Here is a 22,271-nt window from a genome sequence, read left to right on the forward strand (position 1 = left end):
AGTCTGGTTCTGCTCGAGGTTTCTGCCTGCTAAAGGAAGTTTTTCCTTGCTGCTGTAACTAGCTAAATACTGCGAGGTGCAATGCTTATGGTGGATTAAGAGGAGATGAGGTTGAGTCCTGTCAGTAAGACGGGACTGGATCTGTTAATAATATAACATTATGTATTCTGTTTGTAATGTATGTCTGTAGCGTCTTGAGTTTGTTGTGATTTGGCACTATACAAATAAAGATTGATTGATTAATTAATAAAACGAAGTTTGTGGATAACACGCCTCGTTCACAGGGGAAAAAAGCAGCTGGGTGAGAAAAGGGTTTTCAGGGTAATGGCCTGAGGCCTGCTACTAGCACACAATGGACAAAGTGAGCGGCACAGTTTATTCCTGTGTGTTTGTATCCCTAAGCCTAAAGTGAGCCAGCAAGCAAGGAGGCTGAGGTTGCCTAGCAACAGGTGCACTCTCCTTTTCACTTGTACTGAATACTCCACCACGTCTGTGTACTTGCATGTGCGTGTGTACTTGTTTTTGTGTGTTTGTGTGGCTGACTTTGTGCACTCTGACTGACGACTCTGACTTCATCTCTCAGCATGAGACTAAGAAATAATGAACATTGGTTAATAATATCCTCAAATATTCAATCATATGTAAATAAATAACATCATCAGTAATAGTTTCAACTAATAAAAAGCAATTTTTTTAAAAAGGGAACAGTATATTTATTAGTATAGACTGAATGTAGACCAAAGGCTTAACTGAGTTTTCAGCAGTGTGCAAACAGATGATTCCATGCTTGCTGTAAAAGATCAAATTTTGCTTTGTGCAACCTATGAGAGTGAAGCATGTGTCGGATTTCTCATCTCAGGATAATGTGCAGGATGGTACACATTAAATTAATGAGAACAGTCTTTCTTTCATATTCTGCCTTTTTTGTAAATGCTGACCATTGTTACCTGATGAAGTATGGAAAACCTTGGTCCAAGTGTTTAAAATGTTTCTCAAAAAGCCAACAAAGCATGGGCTGACAAAACAGCTCTGAGATGAAAAGCGCCTGTATTGTAATCATGATAATGTCTTATCGACAGGTCTGCCTGCTGGCACAGTAAGAGGATTTACAACTCTGTATAATGCTATGAACCAAAATGACCCAAAAGCTTTAGACCTGTTTGTGAGGATCCTGTGTTGGGTTTATAAAGCACCTAATGTGATTCAAGGACAGAGAAAAATAGAAGAGTGAGGGGCCTTCCCAACAGAAGCATTGCATTGGATAGTAACTGTGTACGGTATGTGTGTTTCGGCCTTTGATCCTTAAGTGGGATATAACGTGATTAACCTCTGGATTTCCTGTTCAGCGGTGCCGGATTTCATATGGAAAAGTTAAATCCTGTGTGGATGAACTCAAGAGTGGGGAGAGGCTGATATAAGAGAGAGCATATGTTTGCTTGTGCGTTCTCACCTTGAGGTCTCTGTGTACTATACACTTCTGGTGGCAATACTGCACCGCTGACACAATCTGAAGAGTGAGAAAGAGAGTGATGGAGAGAAAGACACACGAGCAAAAGACAGAGACGAAGGAAAACAGGAAGGGTGGTTAGAAATGATCATTCAAGACGCTGTAACCTCTTCAAGTGGTTTCAGAGTGTAGAAGGCATGAGGAAGTACTAAGCAGAAAAAATAATTGAGGTTTATTCCTTGTCTGGACACATTTTACTGATCAACTATAAATCATTAACATTCAAAGGGTTTTTTTCTTGTTAAATTTCATTCAAACAATATACAACTGTGATTGTTAAAGCCTCTGGTAACCCAAATCAGCTAAAACTTTCTAACTATAATATTTACAGTCACGGTACATGCCTTTTATATTTATTAAAATATTAGAACTGAACTTTATTCAATTCTTAAATATATATATATATATATATATATATATATATATATATATATATATATATATATATATATCATATTAAATATATAACGTTTTTGATAACGTTCTGACGCTAGGTTAAACTGGGCTGGGTTAACTTGGATATTTATGACAACATAAATATCTAACCAACCATAAAGAAAACACTAAGTCACGCCCACACATGTTCCACAAACCTACTCCACTCCTGTTTAGACCATCTCCTAATGTCACAAACTCCTTTCTTCGTCATCTTTACTGTTAGCTTTTTTGCTAATCACGCACTTCCTGTAAGCTGTCTGTGTATCTATCTCTCTTCTCTCTGTGCCACTGAGTGTGTGTCCCTGACTGCACATCCACCAGTGAAGATGACAGCTTGTTGTCATTCTAACTGCGGTGGATGTGGGGAAACAGCGGGCCACAGCTTATAGTTTCTTCTCGTTTCCCCAGGACTGGCTCACTAACTATCCTCAAACAGCTCAGAGTTTAGCCAAATGGCTCAGTCTGACACCTGGAGCCGTGCTCTGCCTTCCTGCACTTCAGCCTCCTCACCTCTGGGCATCACATGTTCCTGATGACCCGATCCCGGATATCACAACGTAGTAAAAGTGATAAACTATATAAGTACTTTGCAACTCTGCACTCAGAGACCATTTGAAATAAATAATTTTCAGACATGTTTCAGACAAAGATGTAGGCTTTGTCTCTGTGTGCTGCTCCATGTTGTGCTGTGACTGTTGCCATGGTTAAGTTTGATTAACATGTCAATCAAAAAGTTAGCTGCCACGCCCACACAGTCCTGAGAAATGGTCTGAACTAGAAAATAAGCTGTTTTTGAAGCGAGTTTTTTCATAGTTATAGATGTTTACTTTCACTCAGACTATTGTTGATGCTTAACTACACATTAAATATTGATATTCTATACAAGTATTATATATTCCGAGTCACGTTCTCAAAGGCTTTAACATACAGCTCCAAATAAATGAGGAATGTATTGACAAATGAGTTTAAAACATTTGTTGCATACACCCAAAATAAAACTATTGGAAAGCCTGTTCCTCAAAACAGCTGCTTCCTGTCCTAAACCACATCACTATACAACAAATAAACCAATAAATAAATAAACATATTATTATTTTGTATGCCCTATGACAACAGAATAAGAAACAAAAGTACTTGTATCCCATACATTTTCACAAACATACCTGTCTGAATTTGGCACGGGCTTCTTTCTCCTTCATCCTACCATGGGCCACCAAGTAATCAAAGACCTCTCCTGGAAGATCAGAAACAGAGGAGAAGAGCTCATTCAGTGTAGCCAGACATTTGTTTCCTTAAAGCTAGGGTATTTTGTTAAAGGGACAACGAAACAGACTGCTCTTAAATAAAAATATATATGTATATTTGTTTACCTATGTCTTTGTTTTATTGCAAACAAGGAAGAGATGTTAAATAAACAACAACTATCATTGAATCAAACAGAATACTAAATAATACCTCTGTTAACTTTAGGCCAAGTTACCTAAAACAAATACTGAAGGCTAGTCAGCAAGGTGGAAGCTTTTCTATTTGAAAACTATCTGATTCTGTCTTACAGAGTGCAAGCCGCAGGGGGGGTGATTTCACAGTGAGACGCACTTACCTCCACTCGCATACTCCATTACCAGGTACAAAGTCTTCTCTGTCTCAATCACCTCAAAGAGCTTGACTGGAAGTAAGGAAAGAGAAGCATAGACCATGAATATATCTCGGAGGGGATGGGGATGGGGATGGGGATGGGGATGGGGGGGGGGGGGGGGGGGGATGGGGGGGGGGGGGGGGGGGGGGGGGGGGGGGGGGGAAGGGTCATGGGGCAAAAAAGCGAGAGGGAAATCAGAGTTAAGACAGAACGAGTCAGTGCAGTAAGAGTGAAAGTAAAACCAATTAGTAGAGAAAAAGAAACAGGGTGATTACAATAAGGCTTGGATACATGACCCTGAGACAGTAATTAAATCTGGTATCCCTGTGAGTGAAGACAGAGTCCAGTCTGAGTTCCAGTGTGACTCACCTATGTTGGGATGGTTCAACATCTTCATGATTCTCACCTCCCGGAAGAGCTGCAACACAGGGATTCAGGTTGGGATTATTTATTTCTTATATGGTCAATGATAAGTCAACAGCATGTGTTTAAAATTCGAGGTTACACACTCCTTTCCTGCCAAGAGGAGGTAGGGTGAATTACTGGATGAAAAACAAATACAAAACATGGCTGCTCATGACATCATGGCAAGGATTCAAGCAAAGCCAGTGGTTGGCAAAGTCCAAGGTCTGGGGAAATTAAGGATTAAAGTGGTAGGCAACCAATGTATTAAGCTCCTTGTACACTGAGATATATATAAAAAAAGTTCTGTACTCAAAGAGCAGATTTAACTGAGTCCTAGCTCTACCCTGTCAGTTTCTTTTTGTGGTTAATGCATTTTTTAATAATGGGGAAATGTGTAGATATGGTCTAAACTAGTCTTACAGGGCCATTTATTTAGCAGATACACTTCACATGAACAGACAGACGAGCCATGAATTCAAATACCCTGTTATATAAAAGCTCAATCTGAAGTGAGGCCATGATACAAACAGTGTTCATTTTGTGAATGAAAATTATGGCGATAAATGTTCGTCAATGACATGTTTTTTCAAGACGAAAACTATTATCGTGATGAGCTAAAGGGCGTCACAGATAATAAAAACAGATAATAAATAATCATTATGTTTTGTTTTTGTTAACGAGACGAGAACGTTAGTGGCGAACCACTGGACATTCAAAATCCATGTTTCCCCAGACTGTGCATCTAATCCTTAAAAATAAAAGCGATGCAGTCCTGTTTCAGACTGGGTTATTATTTGAGGGGTGCAGTGTTAGCGTAAGCACTACCTGCAGCAGGTGTGCTTCATGAACCAGCTCTCCTCACCTCCATGCATCTGTCTCAGTTTCATTGATTATTTTTACCCTCAGGTGTGCGTTGGTGACAAGGACACAACTGGGGGACTCCTGTTTACTACTTGACGTTTGTCTTTGTTGCTGCTATTACTGTATAAAGCTCTGGTCTAAAGCTTGATTTATTCCAGTTTGGTAATACATCAGACACGTTTAATAAGTTTTGATCAACTTCTTGTCATCAACGATGCAGATGCATTTCATAATGCCGTGAACCAAGTGTCTGTCCAGTGCTCCTGTCACTGCTGTTACATTCAGGGACCGTCGTAAAAGTGCAATGCAGCCCTTTATTTTGTGTTCATGGCATTTCTATTTGAATCAAGAGAATCAAAATTTGGGCTTCATGGTCACATCAAGAATTTCTTCTTTTGACTTTTTTAGCAGGGACAGGCTAAATTACTTAATCTAAGATAAACAAAAGTGTTAAAGGAGTGAAATGTTGACGATTTTAACTCTTGGTACAACCCTGATACCGATATCTGATCGACTACATGAATCATTTTAAAGAGAGAAAATGTTTTTGGCAACAATCAAAGACTAAAATGGGACTAAACTAAGGCATTTATCATCTAAAGACTAAGACTAAGACTAAATCTAAAATAGTTGCCAAACTATCAACACTGGTAGATTGACAAATCTAGATTTATTTGCATGTGACTGGAGAAATCATTTAAGAACATAAAACCTAAATCATTTTACAGTACGTTACAGTCAATCGGATCATTCTGTATGACTTCTCATTTACAAGTGTCTTGACCATCAAGTGTATCAACTTGAGGGTCTGAGTGTTTAAACTGGATCGATGAGTTGGCCCTGTTGTGTCTTTGCTGTGTTAACATTTTCTTGTTTTGCTCCATGTATCCGAGTGTGTATTTCATGCCTTACTACTTGTCTGCTGGTAGATGTTGTTTTTAAGCGCGCGCGTGTGTGTGTGGTGTGTGTGGTGTGTGTGTGTGTGTGGTGTGTGTGTGTGTGTGTGTGGTGTGTGTGTATGTTGAGGGAGCTAGCATACATGGGTAAGAGTGCGTGTGAGTGGACAGACCCCACCCTTGCCCGATCAAAAGAAGTAATTGCAGCTTGTTCCTGTAATTAAAACTCTCTCTATGAAAACTAGACCACTTCAGAAAGATAGCAAAAAGACAGAGAGAGAGAGAGTAGAGCGAGAGAGAGGAGAGAGAATAGAGGAGAAAGAGAGAAGAGGAGATGAGAAAGAGGAGAGAGAGAGAGAGAGAGAGAGAGAGAGAAAAGAGGGAGAGAGAAAGAGAGAGAGGAGAGAGAGAGGAGAGAGAGAGAAAGAGAGAGAGAAAGAGAGAGAGAAAGAGAGAGAGTGGAAGTGAGATGGACAGAGACTGCAAAAGAGAAGACTTCTAAAGCAGACTTATAATGTCCCTTTTTAAAAAAGAAAAAAGGACTGAAGACTGTGTTGTCTGCGTCTACATGGCGCATGAGCATTTGAGAGACACTGTAAGAGAAAAAATACAATATGGGAAAGAGAGGAAGAGGAGTGTGGGAGGGAGGGAGGGAGGGAGGGAGAGGGAGAGAGAGAGAGAGAGAGAGAGAGAGAGAGAGAGAGAGGAGAGAGAGAGAGAGAGAGAGAGGAGAGAGATGAGACAGAGAGAGAGAGAGAGAGAGAGAGACCAACCTTCTGCAAACTGGAGGAATTGAGCTGCGTCTTATCGATGATCTTTACGGCCACCTAGAAGCAAAAACAAGAATGGGTTGATTTTGTTTCCTTGTTACACATCTTTGCACTTATCACACTCACTGCACTGACGTAACTCGCTCACAATCAGCCTCAGTCTGTGACTGTGGCAGCACAAACATGCACACACATTTTCGTTTTTGAGACATTTGCGCCCACAAGTGAATGATCTCACAGCATGAAGTGATGAACACACAATCGCAACACGGGACTGTTGCATAATGGGGCACTATGAAGACAAGGACGTGCACGCACAGACTTAAAATTGGGCTGATGCTCCTGACATAATGAGGTCTATGGTTCAGAATGTAACAGTGGACACGAGCAAAAGAGAGATGGAGTCATATAAAAGAAGAGAGGGAAAGAGAGAGAGAGATAAGTTCGAGAAAATAAAAATAGAGAACCCGACAGATGGAAGGGATTCAGAGTGAAAGATGAAGAAGAAAAGAAGACACACAGAAAGGGAAGAGGAAGAAATAATTATTTCTTTTGAGGATGATGTAAAAAAAAGGAAGCTTTACTTTTCACTGTCCACTAACTCCTTTCCTTGCACTCCTCTTTCTGGTTGTGCTCGACTGACTCTTTCATGCCCTCTGACTATCCCTTGTTTTCTTTGTGTTTGTGTGTGTGTGTGTGTGTGTGTGCCAGCGAGTCACATGGAGTGTTATCAGGGTGTCAGGCACAGAGCTGTCACACATTGACAGAGCCCGCCCACCCCTCTCCAGCTCTTCCCCTCTCCCTCTCCCACACACACACACACACACACACACACACACACCACACACACACACACACACACACACACCACACACACACACACACACACACACACACACACACACACACACACACACACACACACACACACACCACACACACACACACACACACAGCAAGAGTTTACTTGACTGGTCCTCAGACAGAGCCCAGCATGGGCTCACTGCAGACGCAGCTTTTCCCTTAAAGGGACAGTCCACCACATTACGTCACATCTGGAATTCACAATAAGCCGGAGACATTTAGGCTCTCCATTCAAGCTGACAATGGTGATTCTAATCTCCTGCAGCAGATGTACCGTCTCCAAAGCCATGGAAGCCCAGGATCAGACCAGACCTACTGTGTGTCGCAGCATGAACCCTCCCCTATTCTCATCAACCAGGATTAACGCTTAGACATCAGCCCACACTTACAGCAGTATCATTTCAAGTTCTTCCATAATGACTAATTAAAAAGCAGCTAAGTCGTCTTTCTATACATTGTTTTGGCACTTTTACCAGCAACAAAGTGTTTGAGTATTCCAAAATGCTGAAATGTCTAATAGTAATAGCCCTTTAGTAGTGTTTTTACTCTTAAACAGCTCCTCTGAGCAGTGCTTCGTTTCTATCCAAATAAACAGTCAAATACAAAATTATGATTCAGAATAAGGCTCAGAAAGATGAGAGAGAGATCGTGTAAGAGTAACCAAAAGATGCATACAAAGATTTGAGATCCATCTGTGTGCATGCATGCTTACCTCTTTTCCAGTGAGGACGTGTCGTGCCAGTTTGACCTTGGCAAAGTTGCCTTTGCCGATGGTTTTTAGCAACCGATAGTTACCAATGTGTGGTTGGTCGTCTGATGTGGTCGTAGCTACGGAGTTCCGACATCGGGGCATGCTGGAGCGAGATGACTTGGACTCCTGAGAAGAAAGAGGCAAAAGGTAAGCATATAGGAGGACATGATGTCGTAGGCAAAAATTCACAGAGATAGACTGTAAAGTTTCACAGTTTGAAGTCCTGACACTGGTGTGGTGTTTAAGCTAATACAGACAGACTTTCAATACAGCTTCATATTTCTTTTATGTTTAAAGTGATTGACAGTCCGTTCTGTCTTTCAAGGTGAGATACATTTTTCTCTTTTTACAGTTTGGAGCGCTATCCAACCATCTAGGTCAGGGGTTCCCAAAGTGTGGGTCAGGAACCCCTGGGGGGGTCGTGAGCCACAAATAGTACATTTTACCCGTTATAGTAAAAATATCCACAAAAATAGTAGCTAAATTTGAAATAAAACCTTGAAAATAGAAAATGTAATGAGTTTTCTGCCTATCTTTTTGCCTGATGACTCCTAAGTTTAGGGTTAGTGAACAGTTATTCTTAAGGGCATCAGTAGCAGCAGAAACACAGCCACATGCTCATGTAGGTAGGCTGATTTTCTGCAGACCAGCTAAATGAAGCCACATTAAATCACTATGAGGGACAGTGGGGGGTCGCGAGTCTTGGCACCTATATTTGGGGGTTGTGGGCTGAAAAAGTTTGGGAACCCCTGATCTCGGTGATACATGTAACAAAAAAATCCATCAACATTGTATCACAAGGAAACTAAGCAGAGTTATCCTGTAGACACTTAAACAATCCCTTTAAAGTAACCGCTGTATGCTGATTAACACATGTGCAGCAGTGGATCTAAGTGCTCAGGTCAAGCCAAATTAAAGCAGCTTAAAAAACCTTTACAACAAAGTGAGACACACAATAACATTACATACATAGGCAACACTGAAATGTAAGGATATATAGTATATATTACATTTTAGAGAAGCTGCATGGTCTTATTTCACTGCCACTTATGATTTTTTAAAATGATATCTCAATTGTTTTTCTTACAGTATTTACAATGTCACATATGGAAGTTCATTATTGGGTACGTGGACATGAAAGTTACAGCTAATTCAAAAACATAAAAAGCAGGGTGTCTGCTTACATGCATGGTGGCAAGGAAGCAGGGGCCAAATAATTAGAGTTTATTGTGTTTTTAAACAACAGTCCAAGATTTGTTTGACAAACATTATCACACTGAAGGTAAACAGCTTGTCTGAGACCAGCATTTTCTACCCTCATTGTGCTCATTCAACCCTTGGTGTTTCGTCTATCACTGGTAATGTTACCAGTAACTTAGCTGGACAACAATCCGGATTGCAGCAGACGGCAAACAATCCAGGGGCCTATATGACAAAGTGAGTTATCAACCTGATAAGTCAACGCAGAGTTACCGTGAGCACATTCACATGAATGGGCGGTAGAAGCCATATATGACCACTCATAGACATGAATGAGTCTACTGTTAGCAGGTCTGCATATTTTTCATTATTCAGAAAAAATGTAAAATATAAAAATATGAAGTTAAACAAATGCTTCAGACTATACTGTACACATTTGTGTTTGCAAAATGACAGAAGAACTGATAGAGAAAAAAGAAAAATCACAGAGTGAATGCGAAAAATTAAGATTTTTGGTTGTCCCCAAGCGGCAACCTCTGGTCTTAAAAAGGGAAGCCCATGCAGAAGTGTGATAAACTGCAGTTCATCGAGAATCCGCTTGAGGCGGGCTGCAGAAACACCGGAAACCACATACAGACCCATTCAGAAAAGACGATCTTTACAGCAATAATAAACATGTTTACAGCCTGGTTCAAAAAATGGTTTAAGGTCTGAGTAGCTAATTTCTCTATCAGCACACACTGTACGGATGTGAATTTTTGTATAACTCTAATTTCTCTAACTGATTTTCCAAGATATTAACTGATGAGTTTTGACAAAATAAGGAAAAGGCTGACTTGACTGACAGGCGGGCACCCTGTAGCTGTTAGCGAAAAGGCTAAAGTCCCACCTCTTTACCTCACACTAGCTCGGACGAAGTTTGGTTGTGTTCAGCATTTCCAATATGGCACCCGTTGACGATTGGCTTTAAAACAACACTCAGGAATAGATGGGTGACTTCATGGATACTATGTCCATTTTTTCATACAGTCTATGGTTGTCCCATAACTAGTGTGCAAAAGATGCAACAACCAAAACTATCAGTTTGAGCCCTGATGATGTCAAACAGAGCAGTAGATAATACTAATGAACATGATTCAAAATGATAAGCATGCATCAATCATCTTTGATGTTAGCCTAATTAGCCTCTGTCGAAGAATGATATCAGGAAAGCACAATAAATGACTTTCATTCATATTTTATACATGTAAAATCATTCAGGTCAGCAAAGAGTCAAGCTGGTCTGCCTCTTCTTTCAATCAGCTTATCTGCATACTGATCTTTGATCAAGACATAACCTTCAATGAAACAGGTTAGGAGTACAGCACAAGCTAACATGGAGATCTAGTAAGAAGTGAACCACCTACGTAAAACTCAGCAGTAAACCTGAAGTTTCTTCAATGAAACCCCCCAAATTTTAGTGCATCAGCAACTTCCGTGTATTCTCAATTCTGTAATCAGGTCAGGATTTTATTAGATAAGAAACAATAAGGACAAACCTCAGCGCTGTCCTCAGTCTTATTTTTGGCCCTTCTCATTCCCCCTAAACAGACGCCTGCCATCAGATCGACAATCTTTCTGTTAAAACTCAAATTTTAAAAAAAGTTTTGAAACACATGCAAGGTGAGCTCAGTTTGTCCTACCATAATAGTCATCGGCAAGTTACTTGAAATATGAAACATTTAACCCCTGCTTCCTCCACTGTATGAGGTGTTACAGTTTGAGCGGTGTTCCTTTATGTGGTGTGTAAAGTTAGTTTCACGGTAGTTTGGAGTGCGATCGCCTCAATTCATCTTAAAGCAGACAGCAGGTCTCTGGAGTCATACACACCCACAACAAGAAAACAAAACATCACTGTGCTGGCAGGTCTGCACGGTTGGCACAGCGATTAGGTTTCAACTCCAGGAAAGGGTCACAGCAATTGTGCGAGTGTGTGTGTGTGAGTGTGTGATCTGAGTGGACAGGTGACAGGGATCAGGGTCAGAGGAGAGGACGACTGGCTCCAGGGTGACGAGACGCAAACACACACAGGCCACGCACTGATACAAGAATACACACTGGTGAGGCCTACAAAGACATGCACGCGGGTGTGTACAGCCGCAGCAGCAGCATAAATCACACACACCTCTCAGAGATCTAACACCAATGAGAGAGACAGCCCAGTGAAATTCACACTACCGGTGCGGAGTAAGGACGTACTGTAAAAATCATTGCTCTCTCTCGTTCCCTGACTAGTCATTTCAGTCACCTCATCATTTCTCTCTGATTTGAACAAATCAGAGGCTTGCTCTGTGTCAAATAAAAACCCACAGACTACATTTCTATCAGCCGAGTCCTCCCACATTAACATTTTTTTAGGCCACGGGAAATAGGGATTACTATAACTACTTCACTGTGTTTGTTTCGTGCTCCAGATGGTATGATCTAATGTCTGCACCCCGAACCAACCCCCACCACCACATCCTCATGCTGACAGTGCAGACCTGCATGAAGCATAGTGGCCAAATTAAGCCATAATACAAGCTCGGGAGTTGGAAATAAAGCTATTGTCAGATACTTTGAACTCAGAGGACAGAAGGGAACTTTGGAGTTAAGGGGGGAGCACATGTTTGTTTTATATTTTGGATTATGCAGGAGAGGGAGGCAGACGATGTGGTTATACTCTGACAGTGGGTTTATTTGGAACGAGAACTGATCTGTAAGTAAGAAGTTCAAGATTTCAAGATGACCTCTCTTTGCTTTAAGTAGTGCTGTCTGAAAACACTTCATACAAATGCAATTCCACCTGTATGAGAGTTAGGATGTGTGCAACCATGATTAAAGCAACATACAACAACTTTCAAAGTGTAGAACAGACTGGCCACAGATGCAACTTGAGTACGACGTACTGCCTTTAAGTCCGAGGTAATCTTGCATCTATAAGACAATTCTTAAGGCTACAGACACAACCACAGACTGTATAAAAAATGGATGAAGTATCTGTGACGTCACCCATCTGTTCCTGAGCGTTGTTTTCAAGCCAGTCATGAGCGGGTGAAATATTGGAAATGCTGATCTCAACCAAACTTCGTCCAAGCTGGTGTGACGTAAAGAGGCAGGCCTTTAGCCTCTTCGCTAACAGCTACAGAGTACTCGCCTGTCAATCAAGTCAGCCATTGCCCTTATTTGAGCAAATCATGTATGTTAATATCTTCGAAAATATAGAGTTATACAAAAATTCCCACCCGTACAGTGTGTGTGCCTATAGAGAAATTAGGCTGTAATTACCAGGCTGTAAACATGTTTATTATTGCTGCAAAGATTGTCTTTTTTGAATGGGTGTGTATGTGGTTTCCGGTGTCTCTGCAGCCAGCCTCAAGCGGATTCTCAATGAACTGCAGTTTTTAGCACTTCAGCATGGGCTTCATATTCTGAGACTGGAGGTTGCTGCTTGGGCTAAACCAAAGCTAAAAACAAATCACCATAAAAGAATAGATTCTAAAAGGACAACTCTAAAAACAGAACACATAAAACAAGAAGTGTAGGAGCTTGATAAGTTCTGGTAGTATATAGATGTTTAAATGTTGGGTTATGATGTACAAGTTTTAAATTTAAATGCATCAAAAAATCTTGTGTTTCATCGAGGGTTGATGAAACTTGACCAACAAACCATGAAAAAACAACCTTGTTATGCCTTTCCTAAAGCTGACATGGTCAGAGGACCAAGACAATAAACTTTCAGAGTTCCAACTTCTTTCCCTTCTTCTACAGTCCTCAACTTGTAAGTCCTCCTCCTCTCCTATCCCCTTTCATGTCTGACTATTTTTGTCTTCTGATTCTTCCTTCATTTTTGGGCAGCTGCAGGCCAAGCAACCCCCACCGACCACCACAACCCCCCCAACAGGCAAGAGCGAATCCACCTCTCCTGTCTCTCCTCAGTTAGAATTATGGATATACTGAAAGACAATAAGCTACATCACTGTTTCGACCCATTACACTGTAATGCTGTATTAGACTTATAAATACAACCGTACAACTGTAAACAGACACTGTTAAGGAATACTGATTTAGGATTCCAGTAGGGATATCCCGATCAGCTTTTTTGGCCTCCGATCCGGATACGATTTTTTAATATTGATATTTGTGGATACTGAGTACCGATCAGATACTGTTTGCCTAGATAATAGTTTCACAAGAGATAGGAGAGTTGAGCTGCACACTGTTTTTTCCTTTAACAAAAATAAGTCATTAAAAAATAACTAAAATATGTCTTATGTTATTCAATTCAATTTAACCCAGTGAGCAGTGTTGTAAAGCTCTGTTGTATGAGACCCACGAAAACCGCTGTGCATTCATTGCAGAACGCTTAATCCAAGGCTGCTCTGAATGCACTCTCACGAGACAGTGCGTGATTCACAACAGCAGAATCCAACTGTGAGATGGAGAACCGTAAATATTGGGAGTGCAGCGAGATCGAAACACGATTGCACGCGCTAGCTACAGAGCAACATGCCGATATAGAGAACGGCAGCTGCCGCTAGCCACGAGGTTGCTAATGCCAATGTAACAGACTGCCCTGTGTTTGGTTTATGTTTTCACCTTTTTGAACCATAAGTCCCTGCAGAGTTATCGTAGGGTGCGTATAGCCCCATTTATAATTGTCTCATTATGTATACACAGTTAAGCGAACTCAGAACGCTCAATTACACTCCCGTGTTAGCCTTCAGCTGCAAATTGTGTTCAGTGACAGAGGACGTAAATGATCGGATGAGACGCTCGGCTGAAATGCTGATCACCGATCAAATAAAAAACGCCCAGAAAAGCTCCAATCCGATAGTTGAGATCGGGATCAGGTCATCCCTACATTCCAGTAAACACTGGAATGTCCTACACGACAATCACAAGGCTGACATAGTGCAATGAAGTGCTGAAGCTCAGGGATTGTTAATGACATCCACACCAAACGAAGGGACCTCTTGTGGAAGAAGTGGTGAGTAAATTGAAAACACATGGCTAAATGACACGTGCAAGCAATCGTAACTTTCTGGACAACTTCAGGTGATAATGTGGAGAAAGTAAGGAGGAAAGACAGGAAGACGTCTGGCTGACCAGCAGGTGTGACTTTTTAACCTTTCCGCAGGATTTAATTTGAACAGTTTTTCCTCTAATTTTTAAGTGACAAAAGAAATTCCTTAATTTTGGCGATATGGTGCAGAAATTCTTCAAAGAAATAAGTGTGTTTTGGCTCATTTCTCAATTGAATACATCTCTCAAACTTACTCTTGTTTCATTTCATTCACCAAAAGTTCAGATTTTCTGTTAGTGATACCAATTTCTTAGAAAGAGAAAAAACAAACCTGCACACACACAAATTTACTTGAATCATGTGTACATGATTACAACACACGCCGCACACAAAGCAGTAATTTTAATCCAAGGCACTCCTGGTTGTGTTTTGACTCAAGCCTCATTATCATTGACCTTTACTTATCTGAGTTCTGGGAGGAAGCCACTCAGATATGACCAGATGGAAACACAGTACGGTTCAGAAAGTCACCCTTGAAGAGAGTTGCGCGTGATACATGTACAGTTCACTACTATCAGGAAACAAGTCAACCCAAACACAAGATAGGCAAATGTGACATCAACAGAAAGGAAGTCATTCAGGGTGGTAATAAAAAGAGAGGTGAGCTTTAAGTCCCACTCTCTAGACAATGAGTATTGTCGAGTGGGGAAAACAACAAAACTACCAGTGTTTTTAATACTTCAAAAAGAAACTGCTTCCTGCTTTAACATGTCACAGTGATCAATTATCAGTCAGCAATAGGAGTATTTCACAAGATTCACTTATCCCAATCAGTAACTGATCTGAACGTTAAAGCTCAGAGTGCACCACTTCACAACTCACTGGATCAGTAAGAGTCCCATATAACCAGGTGATGGCTGGGCTCCAAAGTAGTGATCCAGTTGGTTGATTATTTGCTGTATTTCTTCTTCATATTGTGCTCAGCAGCTTCAGTCTCCCATGACATTGACCTTTTACCTTTCACAAGACTAATGTTAGATTAAAGGTACAGTGTGTAGTTTTTAGAAGCTTTTATCAGAACAGACTTGGTAAAAATGGAAAATACTCATAAGTATGTTTAAATGAGTGTATCCTCACCTGAATATACAGATATTGTTGTTTATGTTGACTAGAATGAGCCTTTTCTACATAAGCAGTGGGTCCCCTTCCATGGAGGCCACCAGAATGGACAAACTATACACCACAGGCGTTTCTTTATTTAGCCAAAAGTGTGTATGGTGTATGAGTCAGAAGAAGAAGTTGTTGTTGTGCGTGAAAGTTGTGAAAGTGTGGAGGATCATTCTCTTCATGCATCACCGTCACTTCACTGATGGAGGGTTGAGCAACATTGCTAAATATTACCATTTCTACATACTGTATCTTTAAGTGGCTGGTCAGGTAGCATTAAATAAAAAACAATAAGAAACAACAACGTCTTGATCCGCACAATGGGTGTAGCGTGTCGTATTTAAAAGGTGTAGCATGTTGTATTTAAAGGTACAGTGTGTCGTATTTAAAAGGTACAGTGTCGTATTTAAAAGGTACAGTGTGTTGTATTTAAAGGTACAGTATGTCGTATTTAAAGGCTCAGTGTGTAGTATATAAAAGGTACAGTGTGTAGTATTTAAAGGCTTAGTGTGTAGTATATAAAGGTACAGTATTTCGTATTTAAAGGCTCAGTGTGTAGTATTTAAAGGTACAGTGTGTCATATTTAAAGTTGTAGTGTGTAATATTTAAAGGTGCAGTGTGTAGTATTTAAAGGCACAGTGTGTTGTATTTAATGGTACAGTGTGTAAGTATTATATCATACAGCGCGTGGTATTTAAATCTCTCTGTCTCTCCCTCTCAGACCAGCTGGTTGGCATTGATGCACTGTCTCATTAATTCATATTAATAATGAAATTCCTTCGTTTAAACATTTAAATATAATTTTCAAAAAGCTCTCTTAACTTGAACTAAATGAATGTCATGTGACTTCAGGATGACTTACTGAACTTCCTTTTTAGAAGTTGGTGATTTCTGTATTCTAAAACTTTAATAAGCCAAAACCAACATCATCAACATTAAAGAAGGCTTTAATACTCCATGTTACCTGCAATTACTTAACATATATGAAAATGTACCTTTTTTAATTAAATTGTGAAGAAAAAAAGAACTTTTTCACGATGTTCACATTTTCTGAGATGCACCTGTCTATTTATTGACCAAAGGCTGGGTGTGTTGTAGTTTCCCACAGTGCTCAGTGAGAGCCTCCACACCTAAAGGAAGGGGAATGAGCAGCGATGAGGAAGCTATTAAACTTAGGGAAGTGATTGAGGGAAACTCTTTGTTGATGGCCTAGTTCTAGTTTAAGAACATGGTGATTCAGTATATTGCAATAAGAAGTGCTGCTGACAAAGTGCGCAGAGGGATGCTTGTGTATTGGCAACTGAATAATGGTTAACATGTGAACTTTGATACAAAGCCTCAGCTGATACATTCATTTAACTACAGTATGTCAAGCTAACTAGCTCAGAACAACCACATTTAAAGCTTCTGCATTTTCTGAAATTTGTGGGTGGGAAGACACAAACACACACAGAAACACACACAGAAACACACACAGAAACACACACACACACACACACACACACACACACACACACACACGCACACACGCCTCCCAACTCTAGTCAGTAATGGCTGTGTTTCCATGGAGATTTGTCGCTTGCTGAATCTGCCCTGTATATCGTTGCTTTTATCTCTTTCATCGTTCTTACATTTTCTCTTGCTCCATCCCTCCCCCCTTCCCATCCTTTCCTTTCTTACTACCCTTCTATTCATATGCTTATGTTTCTATTAATATTCCTCTTTAATGTGAAGACAGGCTTCCAGGAATAAAAAGAGAGAGGAAGAGAACTACTGTCCTTAAATGGGAGCGTGATGCATGCATCGTCTTAAATTTGCCATGCGATGGTATCCTTGATTAAACTCGGTCCAGGCAAATGTCTGTCTAACATGAGTCTGGTCCTGCTCAAGGTTTCTGCCTGTTAAAGGAAGTTTTTCCTTGCCCCTTAACTAGCTAAATACTGGGAGGTGCAATGCTCATGGTGGATTAATATGAGATAAGATCCTGACAGTAAGAGGGTTTGAATCGTATCCTGTCTTGATGTTGGATCTTTAATAATTGAACAGTATGGTCTAGACCTGCTTTGTTTGTAAAATCCTCTTGAGATAACGTTGTGTTGCTACATAGTAACTCTTATATATACACAAACATACCAATTATCTCTTGAAACTACCTTGAACTAGTCAGTTAGTTAATTACAAGGAACTCCCAACAGGAAACAGCTTTAGGAGTCCTCCAGTGAAACAAGCGATCTAATGAGAGGGAAATTAAAAAGCACCAAGTTAGAAAGCTGCCAAATGCCTGAGAGAAATGTGACTGCACCTGTTTGACGGTTCTCCTCATTCAATCCATTTCGGAAAGCCAGTTAAACTGGACCAGGGTGTTCACAGTTTTGAAGGAAATGAAAATAACCAGTTACATTTATAGTAACACACAGGACAGGGAACCAATCCTACAAAAGGACATAATGCTTTTAAAGAAGACATTTGGACAGCCTTTCCAATACATAAACTTACTCTAATAAACTGCTTATTTCTTTGCATCAAAACAATACATCCGGTTTTTCATTTTGCTGCCATGGGATTCTTATTCTCCTTCATCAAAACAAGTTTCATTTTGAAATAAACTTTATTGGGTCCATTTTAGTTTATTTTTTCAGCAAAAATACAATAATGACACTATGAGTCACACGCATCAATGAACTATGCAATGACACACAACAGGATATCATCATGCCTTTGTTTCAAAGTTAATGACCGATCAAACAGCCCTTCTGGAAGGGGTCACTGTTGTAAATTTTAAGCGTTTTATAATGACACACCTAATCAATTCTGGTAGAAGAGCAGTGCCAGTTTAATTAAATCCCACAGTTGATTAAAAAAATGAATAAGTCATAAGGCAGATCATTCAGTTGAAGAGTAAATGGATGCTTCAATTTGCACTGGCTTCAGCTTCACTGTAGTGCAGGACAAGAGAAGTCATTCAATTTTACTGAACTGCACAAACTAGGGGCAGGTGGTGTACTGGTTTTAATACAGTCACTGATATCATGTTGAGCAACAACCAAGCGGCAACCTCTGAGAATTGGAGCCAATGCTGAAGTGTTAAAAACTGCAGTTTCTTGAGTGTCCACTTGAGGCTGGCTCTGGAAGTACCGGAAACCACATACACACCAATTGAAAAAAGCAGATCATAGCCTCTGTAAGTAGCCCACTTAGACCGCTAGGCCACCAGCGCCCCCCAAAAAAGCTGATCTTTACTGCAGAAATTAACGTGTTTACAGCCTGGTACAGAAACAAGTGTAGTCTGGATAGCTGATTTCTTGATCGGCACCAAGCGGCAACCTCCGGTCTAAATTATGAGTCTAATGCGGAAGTGCTAAAAACTGCAGTTCCTCGAGTGTCCGCTTGAGGCTGGCTCCAGAAGTACCGGAAACCACGTACACACCAATTCAAAAAAGACGATCGAGTGAGATAATGGAGTGAGATTTCCATTATGAGAGGCACAGCTGATTGACAGGCGGGAACACTGGAGCTGTTGGGGAGGAGACCCAAAGCCCTCCTCTTTGTTTGGTTGAGTTCAACATTTCAAATATGGCTCCTGCCAACGATTGGCTTCAATACAAGGCTTCAGAAACAGATGTGTGACGTCACGGATACTACGTCCATTTATAATATAGTCAATGGTCACAACAAGGATTTTGCAGTACTGTCATCACTTCTGTAAACACGCGTTTAAGTTTTTGTACACAGTGCACACACAATGGAGATTTACTTCCCAACCAACACAGAGGTGGCTTGCGCTCTTTTCTCACAAGTTTGGGTCGGACGACCTTATCCTCAGTTGATTCAAAGACACGCATTTCTTCACAATAAAAGTCTCCAGTCACTTCAGGTATCTCAACACAACTTGAACTGTAAATAGAAGTAGTAGATGTGAAATACGTACAAACAGGGAAGCACTACAGGAACGAAAATTAACATCACAGTGACATGATCTCAGTGACAACTGTACACTCAGTGGCTTTAGAATAATCTTTCTCTGGGCTAAGGCAGACATGAGTTCAGTATCTTATCTCAGGCTTGTTTGAGTGGGAGAGGGGTCACAGCAGGTTACTGCATGAGCCCTTTTTTATTTTGTAATGAAATAACATAACATCATTACTGCATAAAGAAAAGAAAAACCTTTATGTCAGTTTTTGGTCCTGTAGTCCACCCCTTCTACAGACTCACAGAAGGGTACAGGCCCCTTACTTTAACAAGGTGGTGTAACACTAAGTCTCAGTTTGCTGTGAATGTAGTGTTCTATATATGTGTGTGTGTGTGTGTGTGTGTGTGTGTGTGTGTGTGTGTGTGTCCTCTTGAACTAGATTACCCTAGCTCCCCAGGTATGCGTATATACATGTGTGTTTGCATGTGTGTGTGTGCAGGTTAAATCAATTCAGCTCCTGTTTGCCCTGTAGCTGTTACTGTTTGGACCTTTACGAGAGCTCAGCGCTTCCTTGCACATCCTTGTTCTGCTGCTATGCAACTTGGTGTGAGTGAGTCTAAGCCAGGCATGTGGGCCAACGCGGTTTAGAAGACTGTGAAGGTTTGTATAGGGTTGAAACATTGCTGAATTTGCACCGATAAAAAAAAATGTGCAAAGATTTTTGTTTATGTATGGAGACCTAAAGCACAAAAGGATGTCATGGCCTTTTCTTCCGCTCAACGAACGATCCAAAAAGAAAGTCTAATTCTCGAAGTACGCGCAAAGGGTTGAATGCTCCACAAACTACACTGCGTCCCTGTGTGCCTGTGTTGTTTGCATATATTGAAATGAGCCATTATGTAATCATTTGGAGCAAAACATGTCTCTTTCCGTACAAACGAGCTAAAAACCACTCGTTCAGATTGAATTAAATACATATTTGTAATAATGTAATATTTGTAATTTCAGCCACAGACAGATTTAACCCAATTACAAAAACAGTAATGTTTCAGTATTATTAACCGTCATTTGGTACAGATCATAGACTGTATAAAATATGGACGTAGTATCCGTGACGTCACCCATCTGTTCCTGAGAGCTGTTTTGAAGCAAATCGACGGCAGCAGCCATATTGGTAATGCGGAACTCAACCAGGCAGAGTGTGAGGTAGTGTGAGTCTCTTAGCCAATGGCTGTGTGTTCCCGACCGGGAGTCACGTCAGTCATGTCCTTATTTGGGCAAAACTCATAATCTTAATATCTTCTGAACCGTCATGTTAGAAAAAAATTCACCCCCCATACAGTGTGTGCCATTAGAGAGATTAGCGTTGTAGGGCCAAGCCGTTTTTTGAACCAGGCTGTAAACATGTTTATTATTGCTGCAAAGATCGTCTTTTTCCCATTCATATCTATGTGGTTTCCGGTGTTTCTGCAGCCAGCCTCAAGCAGATTTTCGATGTATTGCAGTTTATATCACTTCCGCATTGGCTTCATCGTTTGAGACCAGAGTTTGCCGCTTGGTACAGATACACTATTATGAGTTCACCCAGAGGATGAACTGTTGTTTTTATCATTGACAGTTTGGGCATAATGACGCTGTAGCACAATTACCATAAATCCACAAAACAAAATGCATCAAAATCAGGCTTTAATCAGTCCAGGGCGGTTTTTGGCTTAACCCCTTCCACTTACAGGCAGACTGCTTTTTCTTCCTGGAGCTGTTTTTTGCTAGCTCGCTTCAGGAAGTAAGCTGGTTATAAACTGTGTATATGTGTTACATCTGTGATGAACTGAGTTTAAACTAAAGCAGAAGCTAAAAAGAGACCTAAAATGAAGCGTTTCAGACAGAGGCCTTAGGTTTATGACGACTTGTTTGAGTTGTTAGTTCTGTAAAGCTACTACAGAGGTATCAAAGGGACACCATTATCTCTTTCTTATTCTCCTATATCCCTCTTTCTAACCCTAACTCAGTCGTGGCAGATGGCTGTCTAACATTAGATTGGATCTGCTTGACGTTTCTGCCTGTTAAAAGGAAGTTCTTGTTTTTTGGGCGCTATACAAATAATGATTGATTTGATTGACTACAAAGCCTGATAAACTGCATAATACTCCCTCCTTAAGCAACTGGACTGTAATATTTTTTAATATACGCTCAGTTCTGTTCACAAATGATATAGAACTTTAAGCCTGACCGTGGGGTTTACTTATTCCTGGCACCAACAACAAACTTTTTAAAATCTAAAAACCTCCCAGTTCATGGATTAAAGATTTTCAAATTGGAGCACAAAAACATACGTCTACAATCTTTAAGCCACACTCATATTTTAGTAGGATTTGTTGTATGGCAGACGTTGGTTTACAATTCCACCACTGATTGACATGAACCCCAACTAACCCAATTTTAACAATCTGATTGGATCTCTGAATCAGTATGACTCAGCAGGGATCAGAACGTTCATACCAATGGACACAGTTGATCCTGCAGAATAAAAGGTGGTAAATGGGACTCTAGTTTAAGTCTTACTCTGGACTTCCACCAAATCCATGTCCGGTCCGTATCCGATCTGCTGCGGTCCTGTTCCATGCTCTCTCATCTGTCAACACCCACCGGTTGCGTTTTCAGAACGCATCACGGAGCAGGACCACCGGACAGCTGGAGTCATGTGACCGAGGTTTTCCCGTGGTAATTACTGCATTAATGAATAACCTCCTCCTCTCCTCATCCATGTTATCTTTCTAGTCCTCTGAAAACCTCTGACCTCTTGACTCCTGGCCTGGCTCCG

The 22,271-nt window shown here is 40.6% G+C and overlaps 1 protein-coding gene across 39 annotated transcripts in view; it reads right to left on the reverse strand.

The window, feature by feature from the left end:
- mark2b (MAP/microtubule affinity-regulating kinase 2b) overlaps positions 1 to 22,271 on the reverse strand; it is a 69,559-nt gene that overhangs the window by 31,348 nt on the left and 15,940 nt on the right. For all 39 annotated transcript variants that reach the window (XM_034676330.1, XM_034676342.1, XM_034676345.1 and 36 more), the window contains 6 exons: positions 8,090 to 8,254; positions 6,517 to 6,570; positions 3,951 to 3,999; positions 3,546 to 3,611; positions 3,109 to 3,179; positions 1,451 to 1,507 (listed from right to left, as the gene is read on the reverse strand). In XM_034676330.1, the coding sequence (XP_034532221.1) occupies positions 1,451 to 1,507; positions 3,109 to 3,179; positions 3,546 to 3,611; positions 3,951 to 3,999; positions 6,517 to 6,570; positions 8,090 to 8,254 (462 nt within the window). The remainder of the gene's footprint in view (positions 1 to 1,450; positions 1,508 to 3,108; positions 3,180 to 3,545; positions 3,612 to 3,950; positions 4,000 to 6,516; positions 6,571 to 8,089; positions 8,255 to 22,271) is intronic.

This window comes from Notolabrus celidotus, chromosome 23, assembly GCF_009762535.1.
Source record: "Notolabrus celidotus isolate fNotCel1 chromosome 23, fNotCel1.pri, whole genome shotgun sequence".
Classification (NCBI taxonomy): Eukaryota; Metazoa; Chordata; class Actinopteri; order Labriformes; family Labridae; genus Notolabrus; species Notolabrus celidotus.